Source organism: Ovis aries, chromosome 17 (genome assembly GCF_016772045.2).
Source record: "Ovis aries strain OAR_USU_Benz2616 breed Rambouillet chromosome 17, ARS-UI_Ramb_v3.0, whole genome shotgun sequence".
NCBI classification, from domain to species: Eukaryota; Metazoa; Chordata; class Mammalia; order Artiodactyla; family Bovidae; genus Ovis; species Ovis aries.
The window spans coordinates 72,657,679-72,684,861 of record NC_056070.1 but is presented as its reverse complement, the minus strand read 5'-3'; the positions used below and the strand labels follow the sequence as shown (position 1 = coordinate 72,684,861).

The window sequence follows — 27,183 nt, the reverse complement described above, 5'->3', positions numbered from 1 at the left end:
CCGCCCTGCCCAGGCTCCCCTCGGGGTCTCCGGGTGGGGCCCCTGGTTCTTTGCACGAGTAGCCGGTCCCCCACCCTGGGGCCTTCCCCGTAGCGCCAGGTGGGCCTACTTGGTTTCTGGGGGCCTGGCCAGCCCTCCGCCCAGCTCAGCTGCTGGGGCCTCCCAAGTGCCGGCGCTCCTGTCTGCCTGTGTGGGGCTGACGCCAACCCGCACCATCGCCCCACACTCACCTGGAGGGACAGTGGGCTCTCGCGAGCACGCCGGGCACCTCGGGCCTCCCAGACCTCCTCCAGGAGCCGGCCTGCCTCTGCGCCTGCCACACCCCACAGCTGCTGAAGGCCATGTGCCCCAGCTCTGCGCTCGAGCTGGGCCCTGCCACACTCCGTGCTCTTGGCCCATCGCCTGTGGCCGCTGCGCCCCTTTTCCTGAGCGGGGGTGTCGGGATCAAGAGGCATCAGTCTTCAGCTCCGGCCCGGCGTGTCCACTCGACAGGCAGAGGCCCGGCAGTCACCCACTCCAGGCGCCTGTCCCCGTGACCACTCCTCCTGACCCCCCAGCCGGTGGTGGCAGCTCTGTCCGCCCCCCGGGCCCGCTTCTGAGGCCAGCTCCCCTGAAGGCTTGTCTCGCATCCCCCAGGTGAGCTCCGACCCCTCCATGTACATCGAGGTGGAGAATGAGGTGGCGGCCGGAGGCAGCCTGAAGCTGAGCCGTTTGAAATGCAGCCGCGAGGGGAAGGAGTGGGAGACGGTGCTCCCCGGCCGCATCCTCACGGCCGCCGGCAGCGGGTAAGGGCAGGGCCTTGCCCCAGTGCACACAGGGCGGCCCCTGCACCGCGCCCGACCCGCTGCGTCCCTGGGCACCTCGAAGGTGGCACTGTCCCCCGCGTGCCTCAGGAGGGGAACCCTGCCCCGGGCATCGTGGCCAGCCTCCTGCAGGCCCTGTGTGCAGGTTGACTGCCTGCCTCTGACCGTCGCTGGCTGCTTCTCTGAACCAAGTGTTTGTGCAGGGAAGTGAGCAAGGCTTTCTGACAGTCCTCCCAGCCCCCAAGCTGGCCCTTTCAGGTCCTGCCCTTCAAGGGGAGCTCTACTCGGGGCTCAGCCCCACAGTGTCTTCCCACGGGCTCCAGGGCCGCTGGAGGGGCCCCGCACTCGCTTCCTCTGGAGGGAGGGCCCATTTGAGCCGTGCACGCTCCCTCACGAGCATGCTCATCTGTCAGGCCCGGGCGACGCCCTCACAGGTGTCTGCGGCCCCCACCTTTGCTGGACTCTTCCCCCGGCTCTGGTCCGAGGCTGGCAGGGCAGGGGTGTCAGCATGGACTCCCTGGTGGCCAGAGGCTGCTGCCGCGTGGCCAGCCAGGCCCCGGCCGGGTGCCCAGTTCTGCCGCCCGCTGCCAGGCCCCGCCGCCACTCCTTGGCGCGAGGTGGGGGCGCCACTGGGAGCAGAGCCTGTAGGGCCAGGCACAGCCCAGTGCCCCGTGGCCACCTGGAGGAGGGGATGCAGCAGTGCCCACGGCTGGTGCCCCTCCCCGGCCCTGGCTGCGTGTGCCCCTCCTCCCCCCGCCCCCGCCGCGTGTGCCCCCGGCAGAGCCCTCCGGGGCCGCTCTGGCTCGTCTCAGCGGGGACCACGGGTGCTCACTGTCAGGGCGCTGGTCCTTGCACAGCTGCTCCCGGGCCAGCTCGTGTGAGCCCAGGACAGCCCGGGTGGCCTGGGGAGAGGAGCCGGCCTGGCAGGCCCCTGACGCCCGCCCCCGTCCCCGCCCCCAGGGACGTGGTGTGCGTCGCCTGTGAGAAGCGGACGCTGTCGGTGTTCTCCGCCTGCGGCCGCCGCCTCCTGCCCCCCATCCTGCTGCCGTCCCCCATCTCCACCCTGCACTGCACCGGCGCCTACGTCATGGCGCTCACCGCCGCCGCCACGCTGTCCGTCTGGGACGTGCACAGGCAGGAGGTGGTGGTGAAGGAGGAGTCGCTCCACTCCATCCTGGCAGGTGTGCACGGGGCCCTCGGGGGCTGGGGCGGCCCAGGCCAGGGCTGGGGCGGCGGCCCTGCCAGCCGAGGGGACGAGCAGACTCTCGGCCCGCTGCTGAGGGGCCTGGTGCCCGCTGAGTGGAACACACGGGAACCTTCTGCGTGTCTCCCCAGGAAGCGACATGACGGTGTCTCAGATCTTGCTGACGCAGCACGGGATCCCCGTGATGAACCTGTCGGACGGCAAGGCCTACTGCTTCAGCCCGTCATTGTCCACATGGTGAGTGCCCCCCCCCGGGGCCTGCACTCCTCTGTCCGCGCTCTGGGGTCCCGTCGGGGGGGCACGTGAGCGTTCCGGGGCTTGTCCGCCGGCATCTCCGGCCGGGCCTCTGCCCAGCACCTGCGCCAGGAGGCCCCTGCTGCAGGGCACCGGCCCGCACTGCGCCTGCTGGGCCTGCAGTTTCCCTGAGCCCCGCCTGCCCCTGTGTCCCCAGGAACCTGGTCTCTGACAAGCAGGACTCGCTGGCGCAGTGTGCGGACTTCAGGAGCAGCCTGCCGCCCCAGGACGCCATGCTGTGCTCAGGACCCTTAGCCATAGTCCAGGGCCGTGCCTCCACGTAGGTGCTGGGCGAGGGCGGCTGTGCACATGCGGTCCCTGCCAGGCCCACCCTGGCTGCCCTCTGCCCCACGGGCAGGCTCTGTCGCTTGAGAGGCAGGTGGCGGGCCCGCTGGGCAGTGCGGAGCAGGGCCTGGGGCCAGCCGGTCGGAAGCCTGCTGACCGCGCTCTGCCCGCAGCTCGGGGCGGCAGGCAGCCCGGCTCTTCTCCGTGCCTCACGTGGTGCAGCAGGAGGCCACCCTGGCCCACCTGGAGAGCCAGGTCGCCGCGGCGCTCGCCCTGCGCTCCAGCCACGAGTACCGCCATTGGCTGCTCCTGTACGCGCGGTACCTCGTGAACGAAGGTGAGCCCCGCCCCAGCCAGACCTCCCAAGGGCCCGCAGCCTGGTCAGCAAGGTGGCGCCAGCCCCGCTGTGAGCGGAAAGGCTGGGGCAGGGTACACGTGGAGGTCACTCCCGGAAGCCTCTGCACCCCCCGCCCCTCTGAGCCCCGTAGGCCCACAGCTATCTCCCTCCTTCGAGCCCGTCCCGCCCAGCAGGGCCGCCTGCTGTCCAGCAGCTGCATGGCCCTCAGCCCAGCTCTCCGGGGCCCATCCATGTCTCTGCCCCAGGAACCCCGTCCCCTGACCCACGCCTGCCCTCCTCTCCAGCAGAGCCCCTGCCGACCCCTCCTCCCGCAGCCCTGCCCACACCAGAACGGGCTTGTGCCCAGGGAGAGGGCAGGTCAGGGCCAGAGCCGAGACAGCAGGCCGTAGGTGGTGCGCGGAGCGGTGGTCCCTTGGGCTCTGCGTTTGTGGTAACTTGGCCTGGGCTCGGCTTTCTGGTCCTATGTGACGTGTTCTGGTTCTGTGTTTCTGTAACTAGGGTTTGAATACCGACTCCGTGAAATATGCAAGGACCTCCTGGGGCCGGTCCACACGTCCTCTGGAAGCCAGTGGGAGTCCACGGTGGTGGTAGGTGCAGACCTCCTGCCCCCCAGGAAGGTGGGGCGAGGCCTGAGCCGGGTGCTGAGAGCTTCCCGGTGCCCCCTCCACCACGGGGCCCAGCCTCAGAGTGAGGGTGCGGTGCCCACCCGTCCTGGCGGAAGCCCTCTCAGCACAGCCGCGGGGCCTCCGGTCTGCGTCTGTCAGCAGTGAGGCGCCGTCTGGTCTGGGGGCCCTGGGCTAGTGAGCGGCCGAGTCTGCAGAGTGGGGGTGGGGCCCGGGGGGTCTGCTGGCGGGGGTGCACCAGCTGGGCCGGGACACCGTCAGCAGAGGGCGTGTGACCTGAGGGCAGGCCGTGGACCCTGCAGAGGCCCGCTGCATGGCCTGCAGGACCTGAGTTCCCTGACCGGGGGTCGAACCCGAGCCCCTGCAGGGGAAGTCCAGCGTCCCCACCGCTGCACCGCCGGGAAAGTCCCCGCTCTCTTCTGAACTGACGCCTTTTTTGAAAAATACTTCTCCTGTCTCGGTCTGGGTGTTGGGGGTGGGGTGGGGGTAAGCTGAGTGTGAGCCTTCCGCCTTCCTGCCTAGTTTCGCCGTGAGAATTGGCCGTTCCCGGGGAACTGGTGCCCAGGAGGTCAGGCAGCTGGCGGGCGCTGCGCAGGATGGTGTGGGGCCCACGGGCCCTGGGAGGCTTCCTTTGGGCACCATCTTCTCGCGTGTCTCAGAGCCGCTTGCATTTCCTGTCGGAAGACTTCGGTGCCATTTGTTTCCCTTACTGATTTGCAGCAGCTCTTTGGATGTTGGGAGACGAGTGACAGAAGCTCCCAGTGCACCTCAGGGACCCCAGGTTTCTTGCCGTCAGAGATCAAAGCTCCACGTGTACCGGGTAGTGGTCGGGCACGGTGGGGCAGACAGTAAGCAGAGGGTGGGCACGGAGCAGCCGCCCTCCGGGGCCTGAGCTATCCTGCCAGGCCCTCTAGGGAAGCCTCATCCATCGAGGTCTCCACCTCAGGACCTGTGTCCTGAGCGGAAAGGTGGCCGTGAGCTGTGTCTGGCTGCTGCCCGGGACGGTTGGGGCTGGGGGCGGCACGTGCTGGGGGTCTTTGCAGACTCTCCAGCGGCGGGTCTTGTCACAAAGTCTGCATTTTCTGGTAATTGTGAAAGACTGCGTCTGTTATTTAGCAACGCGTCTTCCTCCTCCTTTAACTCCAGCCTTTCTGTGTACGTGTCCGTGTTTCTTGCCAGCGCCCGTGTGGCCGGCCTTTGTTTGATCTGACAGGCTGTTTTCCCATCGCCTAGTTCAAGCCGGTTATGCCTCCCGTCTCCCTGTGTGCGTGTTAAAGACCGGCAGCAGCTTCAGCGAGATGACGGGCCTCGACCCGTGGCCCTTGCCACTCTGAGCATTTCCTCCGAAACATTTCCAGAGTGGGTCTTTCCTGGGGTAGCCCTTCTGAGGTGTTACGAGCCTGAGTAAAGCATTTTTATGATAATCTCATGTGAATAACTGTTTAGCTGGATTGAAAAGCAGGCAAGGCTTTTCCAGGGCATTAAAAAGAGATTTCCTGGAAGTCCAGGAGTTAGGACTACATGCGGGCCCAGGTTTAATCCCGGCTCAGGAACCAAGATATTGCAAGCCGTGTGTTAGAAAAAACAAAACACTTTATTGTGGATCTTGGCACACCTTCCTTTATAGGTACGATGTGCCTAATCTTTGGAAACTTTGAGAATTTTTCTGCCGTTCACCTGAAAATGGTGTCTTAGGCCAGCATGCCTGCTTATCAGCCTTTCCACGATACCTGATCAGCCCTCGGTGGGGCCTTTCAGCCTTTACCCGTGTGAAATGCGCCTGTGTTCTCTCTAACTATCTGTGTCTCCTGTGGAGCCCGTTTCGTGGATGCTGGGCTGTGTGCTGGCGCCCACAGGCCTCTGTGGGGCAGTGGTGCGCCCCGCTCCCCTGCTGGGGGTGGCTGCTCCCCACCGGCCCCCGCCCTGCGTGGCCCCCCGGCCCTGCGAGGCCCCCCGCCCTGTGTGGCCCCCCGCCCTGCGTGGCCCCCCGCCCTGCGCGGCCCCCGCAGCGGCCAGGCCCCGGAGCCGCCCTCCTGTGGGGTGTGCTGTGCTGCCCGCAGTGGGTGCCTGTCTCTGTCTCCTCGTCGGGGGTCCTCTCGCAGGGGTTCTCCCCTCTCCGCAGCCGTGCTCCTCGGGGGTCTGTGGATGGAGGCCCCGCCTGGCAGTGCGCGTCGCACGAGGGCCCGGGCAGAAGGGGTGGAGGAAGTGCTAAAGGCAGAGACCCCTGGACGAGAGGCCAAGGCCCCTCCTCTGCCAGGCTTGACCTGGGGCCCCCGCAGGCGGCCCCGCCCCTCCAGCCCGCCCCGCCCCTGCAGGCGGCCCCGCAGCCTGTTCCCGTCCCGCCCTGGAAGGCCAGGCTCCTGGCCACTGACTAGTAAGTGCAGAGACCAGCAGTGCCCGAGCCAGCGGCCACAGGGGGCCCAGACGAGCGGGACCCGCCTGGGACTCCCGCGCCTGCCGCGCGGCGCCTCCGCGTTCGGCCGCCCCCCCTCCCGGCGAGTGGCCCCCTCAGCCGCCTCTCCTGTGCCCGCAGGGTCTGCGCAAGCGGGACCTGCTGAAGGAGCTGCTGCCGGTCATCGGGCAGAACCTCCGCTTCCAGCGTCTGTTCACCGAGTGCCAGGAGCAGCTGGAGCTCCTCCGGGACAAGTAGCCTGCCCGCCCGCCCCCGCCACAAGGCCCACGGCTGCCCTCGCTGGGCCCCGGGGACGCCGAGACCGCGGGAGGCGGGCCATCGCACTCGGAGCCTTGTCCCGGGCTGCTGCCCCCACGGAGGGGGCGGCCCTGCCCGCAGCGCGCCCGCCCTCCAGGCCCGGAGCGGAGCTGGGCTCTGCCTGCAGCCCCGGGGCCAGCGCAGCCCGCCCGGGCCCGCCATCTCCAGCGTGGCCCCGGGTGGAACCGGGCCCGCCACCGTGGGGGGGGCGCCAGGCGGCTTCAGCTACGGTGGATGAGCCATTGTGGAGAGAGAGCCCCAGGAGGCACGCGGATTACGTGGTCAGTAGACTGACCTGAGAGACCTATGTAAAAGGAAAGCCTGTCCCAGCCCAAGGACTATTTTTGTACTAGAATTTGCTACCTTGTAAAATGGCCAATAATCAGGATTTCCCTACAAGTCACTTGGACATCGGTCACTTGTAGGAAATTTAAACTCTAATTATGACAGCTACATTGAAAAATAATTGTACTGAAATTAACTTGTCTATCTTCATTTGGTTTTAATTTTTCAATGTTTGTAAAAAGAGACTTGTTTTTTGGGGGATGGGGCAGAGGGTGGGCGATTTCTTTTTTGTAAGTGTAAAATAAATGGACACGCATTGGATACCAAATGCTCCTGATTTCCCCAGCCTTTTCCTTCCAACTCCCAGGCTCTCCCCGCACCGTGGACCCCTGTCCTGAAATGGGAAGTGATGGCAGGGCACAGCCAGAAAGGGATCCGTGATGTCACCTGACCCCCGGCCCCTCCATGCGAAGCGTTGCGTAGCATCTCACAAGCTGGCAGGCCGGCTCGTCCACGTCTTCTCCCAGGCCAGCTGCAGAGGTCCTGGGTTCTGTCTGCAGGCACCACGGAAATCAGGAAACACAGATTTCAGGGTTTTCTTAGGCGGCAGGCCCAGCGCTGACCGACAGGAGGAGACGGCTGGAATCACGGAGACTGCTGAGGGCCGAGCGCCTCCTTCCCTGGCGCCGCACCCCGTCGGTACCTCCGTGTCTGTCCGCGCTCGCGGCGGGAAAGCAGGCCTGGCGGCTCTGGCCGCTGACACGCCGTCTCGCTGCTTCCACGCCAGGTGGTCGTCCCACCGTCTGTCTCACTGGGAAGTCACGTGGCTGGAGAGAAGCGGGCCCACGCGCGTGCCCGACAAAGTCAGCGTGCGCACCGCCCTCGGGCACGGGCGCCTCGAAGCCAGGCTACGGGAGCCGCAGCGCACGGCCTGAGAGCGCCTGCCCGGGCCCCGAGCCAGCAAAGACCCAGCCTCACGCGCCAGCTGCCGAAGGGAGATGAGGCTAAGGAGACGTACGTGCTTGTGAGGACCGGCCAGGGTCGCGGAGGCAAAGTCATGGCACTTCACACACATTCCCTCGAAGAATCCTTGACAGTCAGCGTTGTTGACAACCACTCCTCAGACAAGAGGGGACGGGGGGGGGGGGAGACTGGTCGGAAACGTGCACTTCCAGCCAAGACAGACGGGCAGGGGCCACACTGACCCTTCTGCCTGGAACCACTGAAGGTGGCAGTCGGAGGGCACGAGGTGGCGGGTACAGCATGGACAGCGGTCCCTGGGAAGTGGGAAATGAGACGCGTCTGGGACTGCCCAACTCCCGCCAGCCGCCGCACCGGGGAGGAGGGGGAGCCGAGGCAGGGCCCAGCAGGACCCTGGAGTCCTGACGTGGCTCCGAGCGCCCTGGAGAGGAGGGGGCTCCGAGGACGGAACCCCAGAGCCTAGCCTCTGCACATCCAGCCACGTGCGGATCAGTGCTCCTGTAAATGGCCACAGAACCGTCCAGAAGGGTCGGCACCCAGAGCCTCGGGTGCTGTCCATTCCTATCCACTGGACTAGAACTCAGCGCACAGGTTTGGGGCAGAAGAGGACTCGGGAAGTCTTCCTCCATTTTGGAGAATAATTAGATCCGTCTGCTCCAGATCCGCCTGGGATTCCCACATGGCTCAGATGGTAAAGAACCCGTCGGTCTATGCAGGAGACCCAGGTTCAATCCCTGGCTCGGGGAGATCCCTGAAGCAGGAGATGGCAGTGCACTCCAGCATTCTTCCCTGGAGAACCCCATGGACAGAGGAGCCTGGTGGACTGTAGTCCGTGGGGTTGCAAAGAGTCAGATATAACTGAGCAACTAACACTTCCAGATCCATCTAACAAAAAACAAGACCCAAAGGGACTAAATTGCTTCCAAGAAGTTAGTTACGTTGCAGAGTTCAAGAGGATCTGTAAGAATACAGAAGTGCCCAACATGCCGCAGGGGACAGTTGATGGTGTCCGGCGTCCACATGAAGATTACCAGGCATGCAAAGGAGGAGCTCAGGGCAAAGCGAGAAGAGTCAGTCTTGACTGCTCAGGCAAGACTGGCCCGGGAGTTCCATGGGTGTCAGAACCAGCAGAAAAGGACATTGAAACAATCACCATAACACTCTCCCTTCTTTCGGAAAGTGACGACAACTCTGTAGCTGGGAAAGCCGCAAGCAGACTTCTGCAGGTGAAGAACGGTGGCGCGGACACGGAAAAGGCGCGGGACAGGCAATGGCAGCAGACCCTGCAGGGGAAGGGATCCGTGACCCTCAAGGCACAGCAGTGAAAAGGCGCCAAAACAGGAAACACAGAGGAGGAAGGGAAAGGGCGTCGGGAGCCAGGGGACAGCGTCAGACAGCCTCGTGCACCCGCAGGGAAGTCTTCAGAGGAGGCGGCGACGGACAGAACAGACACTCGAGTACCTGAAGGCCAGAAGCTTGCCCCACCCCGTGCCCTGCGCCCCTCCAGGCGGCCTCCTGCCTCTGTCCGTCTCCCCGCCCCCGCCGCTCACACCGTGCCACTGACCTCCCACCCTGCCCACTGGTGTTCCTCAGCTCCCGTCCGCCTGCTGGCCTCCTTTGCAGGCAAAGCATGGGGTCTGTGTCTTCCCGGGCAGGGACCCCCTGCCTGTGCTGACCCGACTGCCCTGGGTGCCTCCCGGCCTCAGCCTCCAGGTGGTGGGCGCACGCTCCCCACTCAGCTTGGGGCCACGGGCAGCTGTACAGCCTGGGGGCGGGCACCTGCCCGGCCTCTCTCTGCGTCGGCTCTGTCAGCCCGGCCCTCTCGTGTGTGGCAGGTCGTTTCTCAGTTGTTCTTCCTCTCTCAATCTCATTTTTGTTAATTTAAGCATCTGATTTTTGTGAAATTTAATTTTTGTCCTTCAGTAACTTATTTTACAGGACATTTCACCAGACGCATGGATGGCAATTAAAATAAGCACAAAAAGAAGATGGCCAGTGGCATCAGTCATTGCAAAATGCAAATTAAAACCACAATAACACATGCCTCTTAGAGTATAAATGTAAGAAAATAGTCAAAATACCGCGACTGCAGAGCAGCCGGAGCGTTCACACGCTGCTGACAGGCGGGCACAGGGCAGTCGTGTTGAGAAACCGCTGGGCGGCTCCTGGTGCAGTGGAACACGCTCCACCAGGGGGCCTGGCTCAAGAGGCAAAGAATCTGCCTCCAGGTGGGCAGGACAAGAGGCCCCCTGGCTCCGCCCCGGGCCAGGCAGACCCCCTGGAGGAGGGCGCTGCAGCCCGCCCCAGTACTCCCGCCTGGGAAGTCCCACGGACAGAGGAGCCTGCTGGCTGCGGTCCACGGGGCCACAAAGTCAGACACGGCTGAGCACATGAAAGGCCCTAGGTGTTTTATTCTTAAGTTTGGGTTTTGTTTTAAAGAAGCAGAACATTTTTCATCATATGAGGATATCTCATATTTCCCTTAACTTAAAAAAAACAGCTTTACTGAGATAAAATTCTCATAACATGTAGCTCACCTGTTTAAAATGTACGATTCCGTGGTTTTTAGAATAGCCACACGTGCAGCCATCACCGTCGTCTCTATTAGAACGTTTCCATCGCTTCAAAAGGGGACCCCACGCCCTTTTATCACACACACCCCGCCCCTAAGTAACCACCTGTCTGCTCTCTGTCTCCATGGACTTAGCTCTTCTGAATGTTCCTATTCATAAATATAAACATTTCCTATATTGCTTCTAAATATTCCCTATAAATAGACGTGGTGTTCTGTGACTGGCTTCTCGTACAGCGTGATGTTGACGAGACCCGCTCACGTGCCAGCCCTCCCCTCCTCGTGGACGAACGTTCCGTTGTCGGGGTATTCCTCAGCCAGCCAGCCATACGCGTGGGTTGCTTCCGACCTCTGGTGATTATGCACAGTGCTGCTTTAAACATCTGTGCACGAGCTGTTGTGTGGACCTGTTTGCATTTCTCACATAGGGATATATATGTAGGAAGACTCAGTAGACATGAGTTTGAACAAACTCCAGGAGGTAGTGAAGGACAGGGAACCCTGGCGTGCCGCGGTTCATGGGGTCACAGAGTCAGACGTGACCTTGCGGCTGAAGGGCCACGAACGCTGCCTACGGCACAGCCGCATCATCTGTGCTTAAGACCAAGCTGCTTTTTCCCCTCACTCACAGGCTTGTGGGTCGGTAGGGGTTTGGATGGACTTGGCTCCATCCATGGCTCCCAGGCCTCACATGTTCCGGTCTGAGCTCTGGGCTAGCGTGGCAGCGGCTACTGGGAACACAGCGGAGGTGCCACGGTGGAAGGCGTGCAGGACATTCAGGCCTCTGCTGGGGTCATCCTGCTAACATCCGCCATCTCAAGCCATGGAGCCATGCCTGGACCCCAGGGGTGAAGGGACAGCCCAGCTCATCACAAAGGCACGGCGAGGGTGGACGAACGCGCCGCCGCAGGGGAGGAGGACGGAGGGCTGGCCATTCAGTCCACTGCACATCCAGCCTTCGCGTACCCGTGAGCTGCGCACCGTCCTTGGGGGCTTTGTTTGTAGGAGGAGGGTCTGCGAGGATAACTGGAGAGCAGCTGGGATCCGTCTCTGGCCCGTAAGTGGAGCCGGCTTGCGTGTCCCATGTTTGACAGGCAGTCGCACTCCTCTTCTGTGCGTTATGTGCTCAAACGCTTCTGCCCGCTTTTCTCTCTGGTGGTTGCTCTTCCTGAGCTGTGTAGAAGCCCACATAGGCATATACATGTATTTATGTGTATCTTGATAAGATAGAAAGATTTTTTTTCCAGGATTACTTGGCAAGTTACCAGCAGTAAGAACATTAGAATCCTTTTCAACTCAGACATTTAGCTCCTTCACGCATCTGGGCAAGGTCCTAACTTAATATCCTGTCATTTTGCCTAACTAAAATTTTCCTGAACTCTTTTTCTTTCAGGGTGTGAATTTGTAGTTTCGACCTCCAGAAACCCCGGGATGGTGGGGGTGGGGCAGGGAGGCGCCGCTGTACGGGAGGACACAGCGCGAGCACTGGAGGGGCCTGACACCGCGCAGGGGGACGGTGTTTGCGGCCACAGGCACGGCTGCCAAGACAGCTTCGGGAAACGCGGCACCACCCCCAGCAGGAGTCCACATGGTCCGAAGAGGATGCTGCTGTAGTCCACCCCGCGGTCTTCGCAGGTCGATGCTCCTCCTGGAAAGAGATTAAAAGGCGAAGACAGGACACAGAGAGGAACTCCCCGGGTCACTAGGCGCCCAACATGCTGCTGGAGGTCAGTGGAGAAATGACTCCAGAAAGAACGAAGAGACGGAGCCAAAGCAAAACCAACACCCAGCTGTGGATGGGACTGGTGATAGAAGCAAGGTCGGATGCTGTAAAGAGCAATATTGCAGAGGAACCTGGAATGTCAGGTCCATGAATCAAGGCAAATTGGAAGTGGTCAGACAAGAGATGGCAAGAGTGAAGGTCGACATTCTAGGAATCAGCAAACTAAAATGGACTGGAACGGGTGAATTTAACTCAGATGACCATTATATCTACTACTGCAGGCAGGAATCCCTCAGAAGAAATGGAGTAGCCATCACGGTCAACAAAAAAGTTCAAAATGCAGTACTTGGATGCAATCTCACAAATGACAGAATGATCTCTGTTTGTCTCCAAGGCAAACCATTCAATATCACAGTTATCCAAGTCTATGCCCCAACCAGTAACGCTGAAGAAGCTGAAGTTGAACGGTTTTATAAAGACCTACAAGACCTTTTAGAACTAATACCTCCAAAAAGATGTCCTTTTCATTCTAGGGGATTGGAATGCAAAAGCAGGAAGTCAAGAAACACCTGGAGTAACAGGCAAATTTGGCCTTGGGATGCGGAATGAAGCAGGGCAAAGACGAATAGAGTTTTGCCAAGAAAATGCACTGGTCATAGCAAACACCCTCTTCCAACAACACAAGAGAAGACTCTACACATGGACATCATCAGATGGTCAACACCAAAATCAGGTTGATTATATTCTTTGCAGCCAAAGATGGAGAAGGTCTATACAGTCAGCAAGAACAAGACCAGGAGCTGACTATGGCTCAGATCATGAACTCCTTATTGCCAAATTCAGACTTAAATTGAAGAAAATAGGAAAACCGCTAGACCATTCAGGTATGACCTAAATCAAATCCCTTATGATTATGCAGTGGAAGTGAGAAATAGATTTAAGGGCCTAGATCTGAGAGATAGAGTGCCTGATGAACTATGGAATGAGGTTCGTGACATTGTACAGGAGACAGGGATCAAGACCATCTCCACGGAAAAGAAATGCAAAAAGGCAAAATGGCTGTCTGGGGAGGCCTTACAAATAGCTGTGAAAAGAAGAGAAGCGAAAAGCAAAGGAGAAAAGGAAAGATACAAGCATCTGAATGCAGAGTTCCAGAGAACAGCAAGAAGAGATAAGAAAGCCTTCCTCAGCGATCAATGCAAAGAAATAGAGGGAAACAACAGAATGGGAAAGACTAGAGATCTCTTCAAGAAAATTAGAGATACCAAGGGAACATTTCATGCAACGATGGGCTCGATAAAGGACAGAAATGGTCTGGACCTAACAGAAGCAGAAGATATTAAGAAGAGGTGGCAAGAATACACAGAAGAACTGTACAAAAAAGATCTTCATGACCAAGATAATCACGATGGTGTGATCACTCATCTAGAGCCAGACATCCTGGAATGTGAAGTCAAGTGGGCCTTAGAAAGCATCACTATGAACAAAGCTAGTGGAGGTGATGGAATTCCAGTGGAGCTATTTCAAATCCTGAAAGATGATGCTGTGAAAGTGCTGCACTCAATATGCCAGCAAATTTGGAAAACTCAGCAGTGACCACAGGACTGGAAAAGGTCAGTTTTCATTCCAATCTCAAAGAAAGGCAATGCCGAAGAATGCTCAAACTACTGCACAATTGCACTCATCTCACATGCTAGTAAAGTAATGCTCAAAATTCTCCAAGCCAGGCTTCAGCAATACGTGAACTGTGAACTTCCAGATGTTCAAGCTGGTTTTAGAAAAGGCAGAGGAACCAGAGATCAAATTGCCAGCGTCTGTTGGATCATGGAAAAAGCAAGAGAGTTCCAGAAAAGCATCTATTTCTGCTTCATTGACTATACCAAAGCCTTTGACTGTGTGGATCACAATAAACTGTGGAAAATTCTGAAAGTGATGGGAATACCAGACCACCTGATCTGCCTCCTGAAAAATCTGTATGCAGGTCAGGAAGCAACAGTTAGAACTGGACATGGAACAACAGACTGGTTCCAAATAGGAAAAGGAGTACGTCAAGGCTGTATATTGTCACCCTGCTTATTTAACTTATATGCAGAGTACATCATGAGAAACGCTGGACTGGAAGAAACAAGCTGGAATCCAGATTGCCGGGAGAAATATCAATATCCTCAGATATGCAGATGACACCACCCTTATAGCAGAAAGTGAAGAGGAGCTAAAAAGCCTCTTGATGAAAGTGAAAGAGGAGAGTGAAAAAGTTGGCTTAAAGCTCAACATTCAGAAAACGAAGATCATGGCATCTGGTCCCATCACTTCATAGGAAATAGATGGGGAAACAGTGTCAGACTTTATTTTGGGGTGGCTCCAAAATCACTGCAGATGGTGATTGCAGCCATGAAATTAAAAGACGCTTACTCCTTGGAAGGAAAGTTATGACCAACCTAGGTAGCATATTGAAAAGCAGAGACATTACTTTGCCAACAAAGGTCCGTCTAGTCAAGGCTATGGTTTTTCCAGTAGTCATGTATGGATGTGAGAGTTGGACTATAAAGAAAGCTGAGCACCTAAAAATTGATGCTTTTGAACTGTGGTGTTGGAGAAGACACTTGAGAGTCCCTTGGACTGCAAGGAGATCCAACCAGTCCATCCTAAAGGAGATCAGTCCTGAGTGTTCATTGGAAGGACTGATGTTGAAGCTGAAACTCCAGTACTTTGGCCACCTGATGCGAAGAGCTGACTCGTTGGAAAATAGCCTGAAAGACTGAGGGCAGGAGAAGGGGACGACAGAGGAGGAGATGGGTGGGTGGCATCACCGGCTCGATGGACGTGAGTCTGAGTGAACTCCGGGGGTTGGTGATGGACAGGGTGGCCTGGGTTCTGCAGTTCATGGGGTCGCAGAGTCGGACACGACTGAGCGACTGAGCTGAACTGAACTGATAGTACAGATACTGAAGGGTTTTTGTAACATTCTGGGTGAAGAGTCCTTGGCGTCACAGGCATTACTGCCAAAACAGCCTTGGGAAATGCGGTCCAACCCACAGCAACAGTCCAGCTAGTCGGAAGAGGAGTTGTCCAGCCCCGCGGTCTGCGCAGGTCGCCGCAGCTCCTGGAAAGAGATTTAATTTGAAAGTAAACAGCCTGATTTCTTTTTTAACACGCTTTGAGCTGCTGGAATGTGAAGCTGCTGTGCAAATAATTGCATCGTCTCTGTTATTCACGGGGTCCTATTCACTTCTTAAAATCCCCGGGGAGCCAGGCGGAGCCTCCGCACGCGGGACCTCGGCTCGGCGGACTGCGCCCCACGGACCGAGGCCACCCGTGACCCCGGCTGCGGTGGGCCGCCCGCGACCTTCCCGGCCCCCTAGAGTCAGGAAGGGCGCGCCCCCGGGGAGCGCCTGGCACAGGGCCCGTCACACGGACTCCGCAGGCTTCGTTTGCGAAGTGTTCGGGCCATCCGGGCCTGAATTGAAGGGCGTGACCGAGCTCCACGGTCCAGACCTCCCCCTTAAGCCCCATCCCTGCACACGGGGGCTCGAGCCTGGGGCGCAGGCTCCGCCTGGAACCCCGTCCCTGGCGAGCCCGCGCGCAGACACCCTGGCACCCGCCGGGGCTGCCGGCCCCCCGTCGCCCGCCCAGGGTACCGGAGGGGCCGCGCAGACGGGCTCCCGCTGGAGCGGGCGCGGGGGGCCCGCAGCCCGGCGGCGGGCTGCTTTCCGCCGGCTGGCTTCCAGGACCTTCCCGGCGAGGCCGGGCTCCGCGGGGCCGCGGCGCGCTCGGGGCCCGGGCGGCTGTGGGCGCCGCAGCCCCCGCCCGGCGCGGGCGGGCCGCGGACCGGGACCCTCCCGGCGCGCGCGAGCGTGCGGCCCCGGGTTCGTCCTCCGCCCAGCCCGCGGCGGAGACGCCCTCCCGCAGCCGCGCGTCGGCTCTCGGCCCCTCGGCGGGCGGCCCCACGCGCGCCGCTGCCCCGCGGCCCCACGCGCGCCGCTCGGCCTCCGGTTTCTGCCCTGGCGGCGACCTCGGGGTGAGGGTCCCCTCGGCGCCCGTGGCCTGGGGGCTCCCCCGAGGACGCCCCTTCCCGCGCCGTGCTCACCGCGAGCCCGGGACCCCGCGGCCGGGCCGGAGCCGGCCCTCGCCTCGGGGAAGGGGGGCAGGCGCTCTCCCGGCGGCCGGGTGCGGGGTCCGCCCGGCGCGCGCCGCCCGCCGCCCGCCCTTGCCCCCCGCTTGTGTCCGCCTGAGCCTCCGCGGGCGGAACCCCGCTGGAGAGGCGACGTGCGTTCTCCAGATGCGCGGTATGCGGACGCGGGAGACAAGAAACCCCAGTTCCGTTTGTTTAAATTGATTTTCCTCTAGATCTTGGTTTCTGTGCCACGTATTGAAAAATAATTCCAGACGCTTTACGAATGATCTGATTGTTAGAGTATTGATCTTTTCCTGTTTTTAAAGTTCCTCAGAGGAAAAACAATACTTTGTTATAGAGGCCAGTGGGGAAACAGGTATCCACGTGCGGGAACCGCGGCTTCTCAGGCACAGCGAGCAGAGGCCACGCGAGACACGGCTCCTGCGCGGTGATGACGTGTCCCCTCCACTTTGGCTGCAGGCGGTGGCGAGTTCTCACGTCTCTGGGCTTGGTCAGCGCCGCTCCGACCGTTGGGGCTCATCAGCACCGCAAGGGGCCACCTCGGTGGGGATCAGAGTCTGTGCTCAGCAGTGTTGGTTTCCAGACAAAGCTGTGAACCTCTGCTAGAGGTTTATCTAGCAGGTAATGTAAACGCTTGGTTCATATTCCCTAGCAAGCGTCCTGTCCACGCAAAACCCCTTCTAGCAGGTAATGTAAACGCTTGGTTTACATTGCCACTGACTTTGCACACAGCAGCGGCCTTGCCGAGTCCCAGAGCTGCCTCTCCACGTGTCTCTGAAGCCTTTTGTGAGGTCTTCTGTGACCTGCTGAATCTCACCTGGTGGCAGACCGATGGTCCTCGTGCTGGAGGTGGAGCCCGGCCGGCCGCTTACACTGACGGTGTGCGTGTGGCGGGTGTGGACAAGCAGCAGATGGACCCGAGTCGGGCCTCTTGGGGAAACCAGGCATCCCCGCAGAGCACACGGTCAGGCTCAGAACTGCAGCGGCGTCCGTCTCCTCTGAGTTAATTGGTCGATAGAGGTATCATGTCCTACGTAATCCTAGCTAAGTTCCCCAGGCTCCTTGGCGTCCTGTTGCCGGGGCAGAAGTGTCTGGAAGGAGCTTCAAGTAAAGCAGCTCCTGTGCCTGGAAGAATCGCCCTAGGGAGAAGGTGCGAATGAAAACCACGCTGTGCGGCCACGGGGGTCTCTCACCCGCGGGAAGCTACTGAGGTCATCGCGGTGGTGGCGGCGCTTCAGTCACGGCCATACCGCACTCTTGACGGCAGCCCAGCGGGGCAAGGACACCGGCTGCTGTCTCCACCCCAGGGGATCTTCCCGACCCAGGAGCAGAACCGTAGAGCCGCTTGCGTCGCAGCCAGATTCTTTTCTGACTGAGCCACCAGGAAAGCCCGGGGTAAGCATTATAATCTTCCAAACCTGATGGAAAGTGTCGCAGTGAAAATACGCTCCTGGCCTTCGCTTTTGTAACTGAACACGGTTTGACGCTCTTTCTTTTAAAGGGCCACACAGATCCCAGCGTGTACTTGACAGAGTCGCTTGCTAGCCTCTGCAGGACAGCAGTTGCTGACCCCGTCACCCCGTCTGGGAGCGTGTCCCCGCTGCCCTCAGGCTGTTCTGCGCTTTCTTGAGCCACCTCCTGCCCGAGGCCTGCCGGGCCCTCCAGGCTGGGGAGATACCCGCAACCTGGGCTGGCTGAGGAAGGGCGCCCCAGAGCTGGGTGGCAAAGTTCTCGGGCAAAATTAGAATCCAGGCAGATCCCGACAGCCTGGGATCCAAGGAGCTGACATTTAATCCGGATAAATATAGGGTCTGAGGTGTTGGTGTTAAAATAGAGAATACGTGGAGAGGTGTCTTTGAGAGGCCCGTGAGGCACTTACAGACGCAGCTTTGACGCTGTCCCGGACTGAGCTAGTCCTCGAATTCCCGGTGAGTTCCGGGAAAGGCCTCAGGATCCCCGCTCTCCACGGGCCTTCGTTTGCCTCGGAGGAGCCTTGCCGATGAGTGTGGCCCGTGAAGTGTGTTCTCCTGAGCCCACGTGGTGTTGCCGGGCCGAAACAAGGGCCTCCCTGCTGTCCCCTGTTTCAGGCGGGCCCTGGGTCCTCGGGGCGGGCCTGGCGGGGGCCGGCAGCCTGGGCTTGAGCCCTTGGGGCGCCTCTCTCCCCGGCACCCGCGGGGCGGGGTGCCGCCTGCGCTCTGGTTCTCGGGCTGCCCGCCTCACTCCTGGGCCCAGGGTTCTCGGGTGATGAGGCGCCGTGCCGAATCTGTGCGGCCGTTTCCCTGTTCCACGAGGGTGTGTGTGAGCTCCCACCTGCGGAACTGGACTCGGCAGTCGCTGGCGTCTGAGACCCTCCGGGCTCCGGAGCTGTGGGCATTGCTGATGGTGTCTGGAGCCGAAATCACAGTATCGTCCGTCGTCTTAACCAAACGCTGATCCCCAAACCAAGAAAAAGCGATCATTTAGAAAACCCAGGCCCCACGGCGCGGCGCCCGTCTGTCCTCACATGCTTGTACAGAGCCTGTGACCGTCGCAGCCCGGGCGTTGCTGCTGTTTGAGGAAGCACCGCCCGGCCCTTACCTCTGTCTCTCGGTGTTTGCAGGGCGGGCGGGGCGCGCGGGGCGGGCGGCGGATGGCGCCCCGGTGGTCACTTGGAGGACCTCGGTCTCACCTGAGGTGGATTCTCCTTTTTGCAGCTAGGTATTTTGCTCCACGAGTGTAAAGCAGGTTATTTTTAGCCTGTCCTCTGACCGGGATTCCAGCTGGATGACGCTGCCCGCTGGAGAGGGTGGGGGTGGAGGTGCTGGAGCACTGCCCCGTCCTGGACCTGCTCCTGCAGCCCGACCTCTGTCTGGCCACGTTACTCAGGTAGGACTTGCAGGCCCTCGAGCTCCCTTAAGCTCAGTGGACAGCAGTCAGCTCATCAACTCGTGGAGCCCCGGCTGCCCCCGGGGTCCCTCTGTTCCTGTGTGGGTCACCCGCACTCCCCGCCCGCCCGCCCCAGCAGCTTTCAGCCCCTGCAGAGCTGCCTTTTCTGGGCGTTTCAGGGAAATGCACTCGTGTGATCTACACGCTTTATGTCTGGCCCCCTTCACGGGGCACGGGTGTCTGAGGCCCGGGAGCCGGTTCCTCTCTGTCGCTGGATAACAGTTTGCAGCTGCGGCCGCATCTTCTGCGCGCGCCCGTGTGTGGCCGTCTGGGCTCGCTCCAGTTTGGGGGTGTTAGGGTTACTGCAGCTATGGCCCCTGGCTTCTTGCAAACCTTCTTGCATTTTTCTTGGGTGAATACCTGGGAATGGAATTGCTGGGCCCATGGCAAAGTTGTTCCACTTTTGAAGAGACTATCAGACTGCTTTCCAACGTGGCTGTACCTTTCTGTGCTCCCACCAGCGGTGTGTGAGGGTCAGTACTCGGTGTTGCCTTTTTACTACAGCAGCTACAGTGATTGTGAGCTAGGACCTCACAAGCGGGTTTCACTTGCAGCTTTCTAACGCCCTAGCTTTGCCCGGTGGCTCAGCAGTCAGGAATCTGCCAAGCAGAAGTGAATTCAGTCCCTGGTCAGGAAGATCCCCTGAAGATGGAAATAGCAACCCACTCCAGTCTTCTTACCTGGAGAATCCTATGGACAGAGGAGCCTGGCGGGCTACAGGCCACAGGTCACGAAGAGTCCGACGCGACTGAGCGCCAGCGAGTGGTGCTCAGCGCCTTTTCACGTGGTTATCACTGCTGCATTCACACAGCTTCTTGGAGAAGAGTCTGCTCAACCTTTTGCCTGTTTCTTGCTTGTCTCACTGAACGTGAAGTGCTGTTTGTATATTCTGGAAGTGAGCTGTTTATCAGCCATGTGACGTGCGTGTATTTTCTCCCGGTTTGTGGCTTGTCGCTCCGTTGTCCTAATGGTATCTTTTTCAGGGCTAAAGTTTTAATTTTGATAAAATCCATCTTATCAGTTTTTTTCTTTTAATGGGTCATGTTTCTGGAGTCCTGTCTGAGACAGCCTGAGAGTGCTAGCCTGACCCCAGGTCGTGGTGATTTTCTGCGCTTTTCTCTCCTGGTTTTGGAGTTTTAACTCCTGCATTCAGGTATGTGGCCCATTTCGAGTTAACTTTTGTGTGTAGTACAAGGTGAGGGTGTCAGGGTTTTCTTTCTTTCCTTTCCCCCCAAAGCGCTGCACACAGACGCTGAGCTGCCCAGCACCGCGTGCTGAACCGGCTGTCCCTCCGCATTGAGTGTCTCGGCACCACTGGTGAAATGAATCGACAGCGAGTGTGAACGCTGATTTCTGGGCTTCTGGCCTGATTCCTTCATCAGTGTGCTCAGCCTTTTGCCGATGACTGACTGACTTTATAGTAAGTTTGCAGTCAGATGCTGCTGGCGTTCCAACTGCGTTTTTCAAAACAGTCTTTGAAACTAGAGCCTTTGAATTTCCACATACATTTTAGAATCCATTTGTCACCCTTATGAAGAGCCTAGTGGGAGACTGATATGGACGGAGCTGAATTTGTCAATCAGGTTGGCGAGCACTGTCGTCTTGGTGACACTGAGTTTCTGGACACGCGACACGGAACGTCTTTCTATTTATTTCAGTGATGTCTTGCAACTTCAGCGCACCATCCCGAAGCTCTTCCGTTAACTTTGCTTTCTGCTATCTTCTTACATTATTTCGTCCGGGGTTGTTTTATTGACTCCGTGTTAGATTGTTTGCTGCTAGTGTGTTGGAATGCACTTCGTTTGCATTTGTTTGTATTCTGTGAACTTGCTAACCTCAGGTCTTAGTTCTCAGAGCATTGTAGTGGCTTTGTTTCGAGTTTTGACACACGGTCTCATGGTTGATTGCGTGTAGACCGTGTTCGTGCCGTTTCTAACCTGGATTCGGTGCGGCTTGTATGTCTGTCTGTTTCAACACTGCGTCAACTGGAAAACCCGGCACAGTGTTGGACAGACGTGGCGAGGACCAGAGCGCACGCCCTTGGCTTGTCTCTGCTCCTCGGGGACGGATTCCATCTTCACCATCCAATATGACGCTGGCTGTGCGTTTGGGTAGACGAGCTCTTTACTTGGCCAGGAAGTTCCCATATGTTTTGCTTAGAGATTTTGTCAGGAAAGTGTCGGGCTTCTCTTCCTGCGTTTGTTGAGATGGTCACACGGGTTTTGTCCTTTATTCCTCTGATGTATCCTGTGAATTGATTTTTTAAATTATTTATTTATCGTTTATTTTTGCTCCCTTGGGCTGTAGTTTCGTCTCAGGCTCAGGAGTCCTGGTGGGCTGGGTTAGCTGCGGCATGGGGGGTCTTAGCTCCCCAACCCGGGGTCAAACCCACGTCCCCTGCAGTAGAAGGCAGACGCGCCACTGCTGGACCCCAGGCAAGTCCCGTGAGCTGATGTTTGGTGTTGAGCAGCCCTGCCTTCCTGTGCTGAATCCCCCTCGGTCCTGGTCACTGTTTTATGTGTTGCCCCCAGGGACGGGGGGCCTGGTGGGCTGCCGTCTATGGGGTCGCACAGAGTCGGACACGACTGAAGTGACTTAGACGTGGCTCAGCACTAGTTTAGCAGCATCGCCAGCGTGTATTTGTGGTAGTTACTTAGTAGCTTCTCTCCTTGTGATGTCTTCATCTGACTTTATAATTAGGTTAGTATTGGCATTACAGAATGACATAGGAGGTGGTGCCTCCTATTCTCTGAAACTGTTTGTGAAAGATTGGTTATTTATAGCTGAATACACGCCTTCTTGGATTATCTGGCAGAATCCTGCAGTGCAAGCTTTCTGGGCTTGGGCTTGGCTTTGTGTTGGGTTGGCCAAAAAGTTCCTTTGGTTTTTAAGTAAAAAATGAAAGACACGTTTTTCATAGTCACCAACAACCTTACTGAACAGTGTCTTCAGCATTTTATTCCACTACCTCCTGCCATTTTTCAGGCCCCTTCAGGATTCCATCCTCCCAAAACTGTTTAATTTTTTGAGCAAAGAACTGTTCCCCTTCCCTTTGACAGTCTTTTCACAGGGAACTGAAATTCTTTCCATTAAGAGAATCTTGTAGGGACTTCCTGGCTGTCTCATGGCTAATACTCCACACTCACAGTGCAGGGGGCCTGGGTTTGATCCCTGGTCAGGGAACTAGACCGCACACGCCCCAACTGAAGATCCCACGTGCTGCACCGAAGACCTGGCCCTGTCAAATCCAGAAAGAAAGAAAGATGTTTTAAAATTTTTTTAAAGAGAGAACTTTATTAAGACCAACATAAGTGGAATTCCAAGGGTGCCATGTCTGGTAAGCACGGCGGGTGAGTCAGAGCTTCCTACCAAGCTGTGACAGTTTTTACCTGCTCATCGGGGAAACACGCGGTCCTGGGTTTCCTGATGGAAAATTATGTGTTTTCTGTCGACTGATTCCAGACGCTTTTGTTCAGTGTTCAGTGGCCTGACTGGGAGCAGTGCTTGCTGGAATCAGTCGCTTGGCTTTCCAGAAAGAGCTCGTAAGGGAGGACCCCCTCCCGCCCCGTGCACATCACCTTCATCCCTGGTGGCTCAGTGGTGAGGGATCCACCTGCCCGTGCAGGAGACGCAGGGTCAGTCCCTGGACCAGGAAGACTCCCTGGGGTAAGAAGGCGCCCCTACTCCAGCACTGTTTGCAAGCCACTTTGACACGTTGGATCAGTCACAGAACCTCGCCCTACGCTGCACAAATCTTCTGTGTGTGTTTCAGTTATGTCTTTACCTTTCTTGAAATAATAGAGCATAATGTGCTGGAAATGTAGTTTTTTCTTCCATCTTCAGTATTAAAATAGCTACACAGAAATTCGCCAGTTGCGGTGTTTTTGGTCTTTTTTTTTTTTTTTTGTCTTTTTTTTTAATGCACGCTGCTATCACAGGTATTATGGGACAGTATAACACGATCGTCTCCAGTGGAATTAAAGACAAGCGCTACTAGACCATCTTACTGGGAAGCCAAATGAACTTTTTGGCCAACCCAATAAAAACCTTTTTTAATTAAAAAAGTAAAAATTTAAAAAGAGAAAAAAGGGAGGTCAGTATGTACTTGATTTGGTAAAAGGGTGCGTGCGGCCAAGCCCCCAGCAGGGCAGACGGGCACTGCTGTTCAGGAAGACACGCTCTCACTCAACCGTGTGCTGGCGCTTTTCTAGTTTTGGGGCTATAACTGGTCAGCTGAACTGATGCGTTCGCACTGTGGTGTTGGAGAAGACTCCTGAGAGTCCCTTGGACTGCAAGGAGATCCAACCAGTCCATTCTGAAGGAGATCAGCCCTGGGATTTCTTTGGAAGGACTGATGCTGAGGCTGAAGCTCCAGTACTTTGGCCACCTCATGCGAAGAGTTGACTCATTGGAAAAGACTCTGATGCTGGGAGGGATTGGGGGCAGGAGGAGAAGGGGACGACCGAGGATGAGATGGCTGGAGGGCGTCACCGACTCGATGGACAGTTGGATACAACTGAGCCACCGAACTGAACTGAACTGAAATAGGAAGGGGCTTCCCTGCTGGCTCAGTGGTAGAGAATCCGCCTGCTGAACAGGAGAGACAGGTTCGATCGTGGGTCAGGAAGATCCTCTGGGGAAGGACATGGCAACCCACTCCAGTCTTCTTACCTGGAGAATTCCATGGACAGAGGTACCTGGCAGGCTACAGTCCTTGGAACTGCAGAGTCAGACATGATTTAACAACGGAACAGCAAAAATATGGGACAAGGTGATAAACATTCATAAAAATTGTCTCCTGAAAATGTCTACGTCTCTTGGGGGCCGGTTCTGCCAGTTTTCCCATGGCACAAAGTGCCTCGTCCAGATACCTGCCCTGAATTCCATTCAGGCATGCCAGCTACTTGCGTAGCTGACTTGAGTCTGGGGTGATGGCTTGATTCTTGTGTAGCAGAACTGCTGGTGGGCAGCGTTCCCTGCGTGGCAGCCTTCCCCTCAGTCTTAATTTCGAGCATGGTTTGGAGGGTGTTTCGTGGTGCAATGAATGCTAATTCCCAGGTGGAGGGCGAGGGTTTCCTTGACAGGCCCCTCAAGCTGCTGTCCCTGGACAGGGCCCTGCAACCAGCAGTTGCTCGGAGCAGCAGGAGAGGCCGCGCAGGGGGAAGCCGAGCGCCGCAACTGGAGAAACCTGAGCAGCAGAGCCCACGCGGCAGGAGCACAGCCGCCAGCAGCCTGGCAGAGCAGGCAGAGACGCCCGCAGGGACCTGGCGCAGCCACGGGTCCTCAAGCGGAGAACGCCGTCAGGTGTCCCCCAGCGTCTCCCCCGGCCATCTGAGCAGTCTTAAAAGGAGATGCTCTGTCGACTTCGTCCCTGAAGCCCACCAAAGACACGTGCACGTACGCAGCCCCAGGGCAGTCGCAGCCGGTGCAGGCCTGAGACAGGGGCGCTGTCGTCTCCTGCGCAGTTCCGTCCGGCCAGAAGCACAGGGCACAGGTGGGGGCGGGCGCAACTGGCGGGCACCTGCGCTGGGGGCCCCGGGACAGGGTGGGTTCTGGAGCAGGCCTCGGTCTGAAGGCGCCAGCCCTGGCCTGAACAGCTTCACCTGCGTAGCTGTCGCTGTCTGCAGGGAACAGGCCGGGGCGGGGGCTGTGGTCTGCAAGGGAGGGGCCTGGGTCCCTTCGTTCTCACCCCCAGCCCCTGCCCTGGCCTGGCGCAGGCCCGGAGGGTGGCGGTCCCCCTTCTATCCAGCCAGACCCACTGTCCCCCAGGCTCACCCCCGTCTCCCCCGCGGCCTCCCGGAGCCCCGCGTCGTGTCTCGGATCCTCCGCCTGTGGTTTCTCCCGGGCGTGTCAGGGACGGCACCCGCCCACACGACATCCTGACGGGCACGGGCTGGCCCCTCGTGCCCTGCCCGCCCTTCCTCCAGTCCTCCCCACCGTCTCCTGTCCCCAGCGTGACCTTGAACGGCTTGGGCCTTTGCCACGATCGACTGTCTTGCGGTCACCGGGTCCTGTGTGCTGCCTGCCTTGGCAGCCAGAGCGGGTCCAGGAGAGCAGAGCTCGGGGAGGGGGCTAGGCAGGGTGAAGGGCCCCCCTGGAGCCCAGAGCGGGGCGGGACCGGCCGTCTCCAGGGGGCCCGGCGCAGCATCTTGCTGCCCTTGCTGGGCAGTGGGTCAGCGAGCGGCTGAGCCTCCGAGAGACCCCCACGCTCCCAGGCGCAGGGTCATCCGCCCCTCAGCCCGCGGGCCTCGGGCTCACTCCGCCGGGTAACCTGGGGGCTCACTGCCCTTCCCGCCTCTCCCTCCTCTGTGGCCTCGGCCCAGCCTCCCTGCGCCGTCCCTCCTCAGTGTGAAGCCGTCGTCAGAGCTGCTGTGCAGCTGCTCAGTTCTGTCCCACTCTCTGCCACCCCACGGGCTGCGGCACGCCAGGCCTCCCTGTCCTACACCATCTCCCTCAGTCCACTCAAACTCCCATCCACTGGTGATGCCATCCAGCCATCTCAGCCTCTGTCGGCCCCTTCTCCTCCCGCCTTTAATCTTTCCCAGCATCGGGGTCTTTTCCCATAAGTCAGCTCTTCGCATCAGGTGGCCAAAGTGTTGGAGTTTCTGCTTCAGCATCAGTCCTTCCAGTGAACACCCAGGACTGGTCTCCTTTAGGATGGACTGGTTGGATCTCCTCATAGTCCAGGGGACCCTCAAGAGTCTCCTCCAGCACCGCCATCCGAAAGCGTCCACTCCTCAGCGCCCAGGTTTCCCACGGTCCCGCTCTCACATCTGTACACGACCGGTGGAAAAACCGCAGCCTGGACTTAGGGAGCTTTGTCAGCAGCGTGGTGTCTCTGGATTTTAGCATGCCACCTAAGTTTCTCATAGCTCTCCTTCCAAGAAGCAAGTGTCATTTAATTTCATGGCTGCAGTCACCATCCACAGTGAGTTTGTCCAAGAAAATAAAATCCGTCACTGCTTCCACTTTTTCCACCTATATTCGCCATGAAGTGATGGGACCGGACGCCATGATCTTAGTCTTTGAATGCTGAGTTTGAAACCAGCTTCTTCACTCTCCTCTTTCACTCTCATCAAGAGGCTCTTTAGCTCCTCTTCACTTTCTGCCATAAGGGTGCTGTCATCTGCATATCTGAGGTTACTGATATTTCTCCCGGCGATCTTGATTCCAGCTTGTGCTTCCTCCAGCCTGGCATTTTGCATGATGTGCTCTGCATGTAAGTTAAATAAGCAGGGTGACAATATACAGCTTTATCATACTGCTTTCCCAATTTTGAAACAGTTGTTCCAATGTTCAGTTCTAACTATTGCTTCTTGACCTGTATATAGATTTCTCAGGAGATAAGTAAGGTGGTCTGATATTCCCATCTCTTAAAGAATTTTCCAGTTTGTTGTGATCCACATAGTCAGAGGTTTTAGCATAGTCAGTGAAGCAGAAGTAGATGTTTTTCTGGAATTCTCTTGCTTTTTCCATAATCCAACCAATGTTGGCAATTTGATCTGCCTTTTCTAAACCCAGCTTGTACACCTGGAAGGTCACGGTTCATGTAGTATTAAAGCCTGACTTGGAGAATTTTGAGCATTACCTTGCTAGCGTGTGAGATGAGTGCAATTGTGTGGTAGTTTGAGAATTCTTTGGCATTGCCTTTCTTTGGGATTGGAATGAAAACTGACCTTTTCCAGTCCTGTGGCCACTGCTGAGTTTTCCAAATTTGCTGGCATATTGAGTGCACCACTTTCACAGCATCATCTTTCAGGATTTGAAACAGCTCAGCTGGAATTCCCTCACCTCCACTAGCTTTGTTCGTGTGATGCTTCCTAAGGCCCCCTTGACTTCACACTCCAGGATGTCTGGCTCTGGGTGAGCGATCGCCCCAGCGCAGTTATCTGGGCCAAGTGTCCGCCTGCTGGTGCAGGAGAGGCAGAAGGCTCAGGTTTGATCGCTGGATTGGGAAGTTCTGAGGAAATGGCAACTCACTCCATGGACAGAGAAGCCTGGTGGCCTACAGTCCGTGGGGTCGCCAGGGGTGGGACAGGACTGAGCATGCACACTTGCTCAGTATCCAGTGGGTCAGTCTCAGAGGCTGTCGAGCAGAGGCTGGCCCTTCCTCGCCCTAAATCCTGCTGTGAGGCTTTAATGTTAGGTGTGGCTTGTAGGCCAGAGAGGCCGCAGAGGCCTGTGCAGCCGTGTTTGGGGCTGTGTGTGTGCCTGAACTCGGAACTGCTGCCAAGTAAATCACGGGCCATGAGCTTACGCTTGAGTGGGCGCATACACCCGGGTTG

At 58.0% G+C, this 27,183-nt stretch overlaps 1 protein-coding gene across 4 annotated transcripts in view; it reads left to right on the top strand.

Annotated features, from left to right (window-relative positions):
- LOC101120607 (protein HIRA) overlaps positions 1-6,883 on the top strand; it is a 46,072-nt gene extending 39,189 nt beyond the window's left edge. For all 4 annotated transcript variants that reach the window (XM_027956915.3, XM_060400892.1, XM_042234884.2 and 1 more), the window contains 7 exons: positions 637-785; positions 1,764-1,984; positions 2,139-2,244; positions 2,459-2,581; positions 2,760-2,923; positions 3,443-3,531; positions 6,101-6,883. In XM_027956915.3, coding sequence (XP_027812716.2) covers positions 637-785; positions 1,764-1,984; positions 2,139-2,244; positions 2,459-2,581; positions 2,760-2,923; positions 3,443-3,531; positions 6,101-6,217 — 969 coding nt within the window. In that variant the 3' untranslated portion in view covers positions 6,218-6,883. The remainder of the gene's footprint in view (positions 1-636; positions 786-1,763; positions 1,985-2,138; positions 2,245-2,458; positions 2,582-2,759; positions 2,924-3,442; positions 3,532-6,100) is intronic.
- The last annotated feature ends 20,300 nt before the right edge of the window (positions 6,884-27,183 follow it).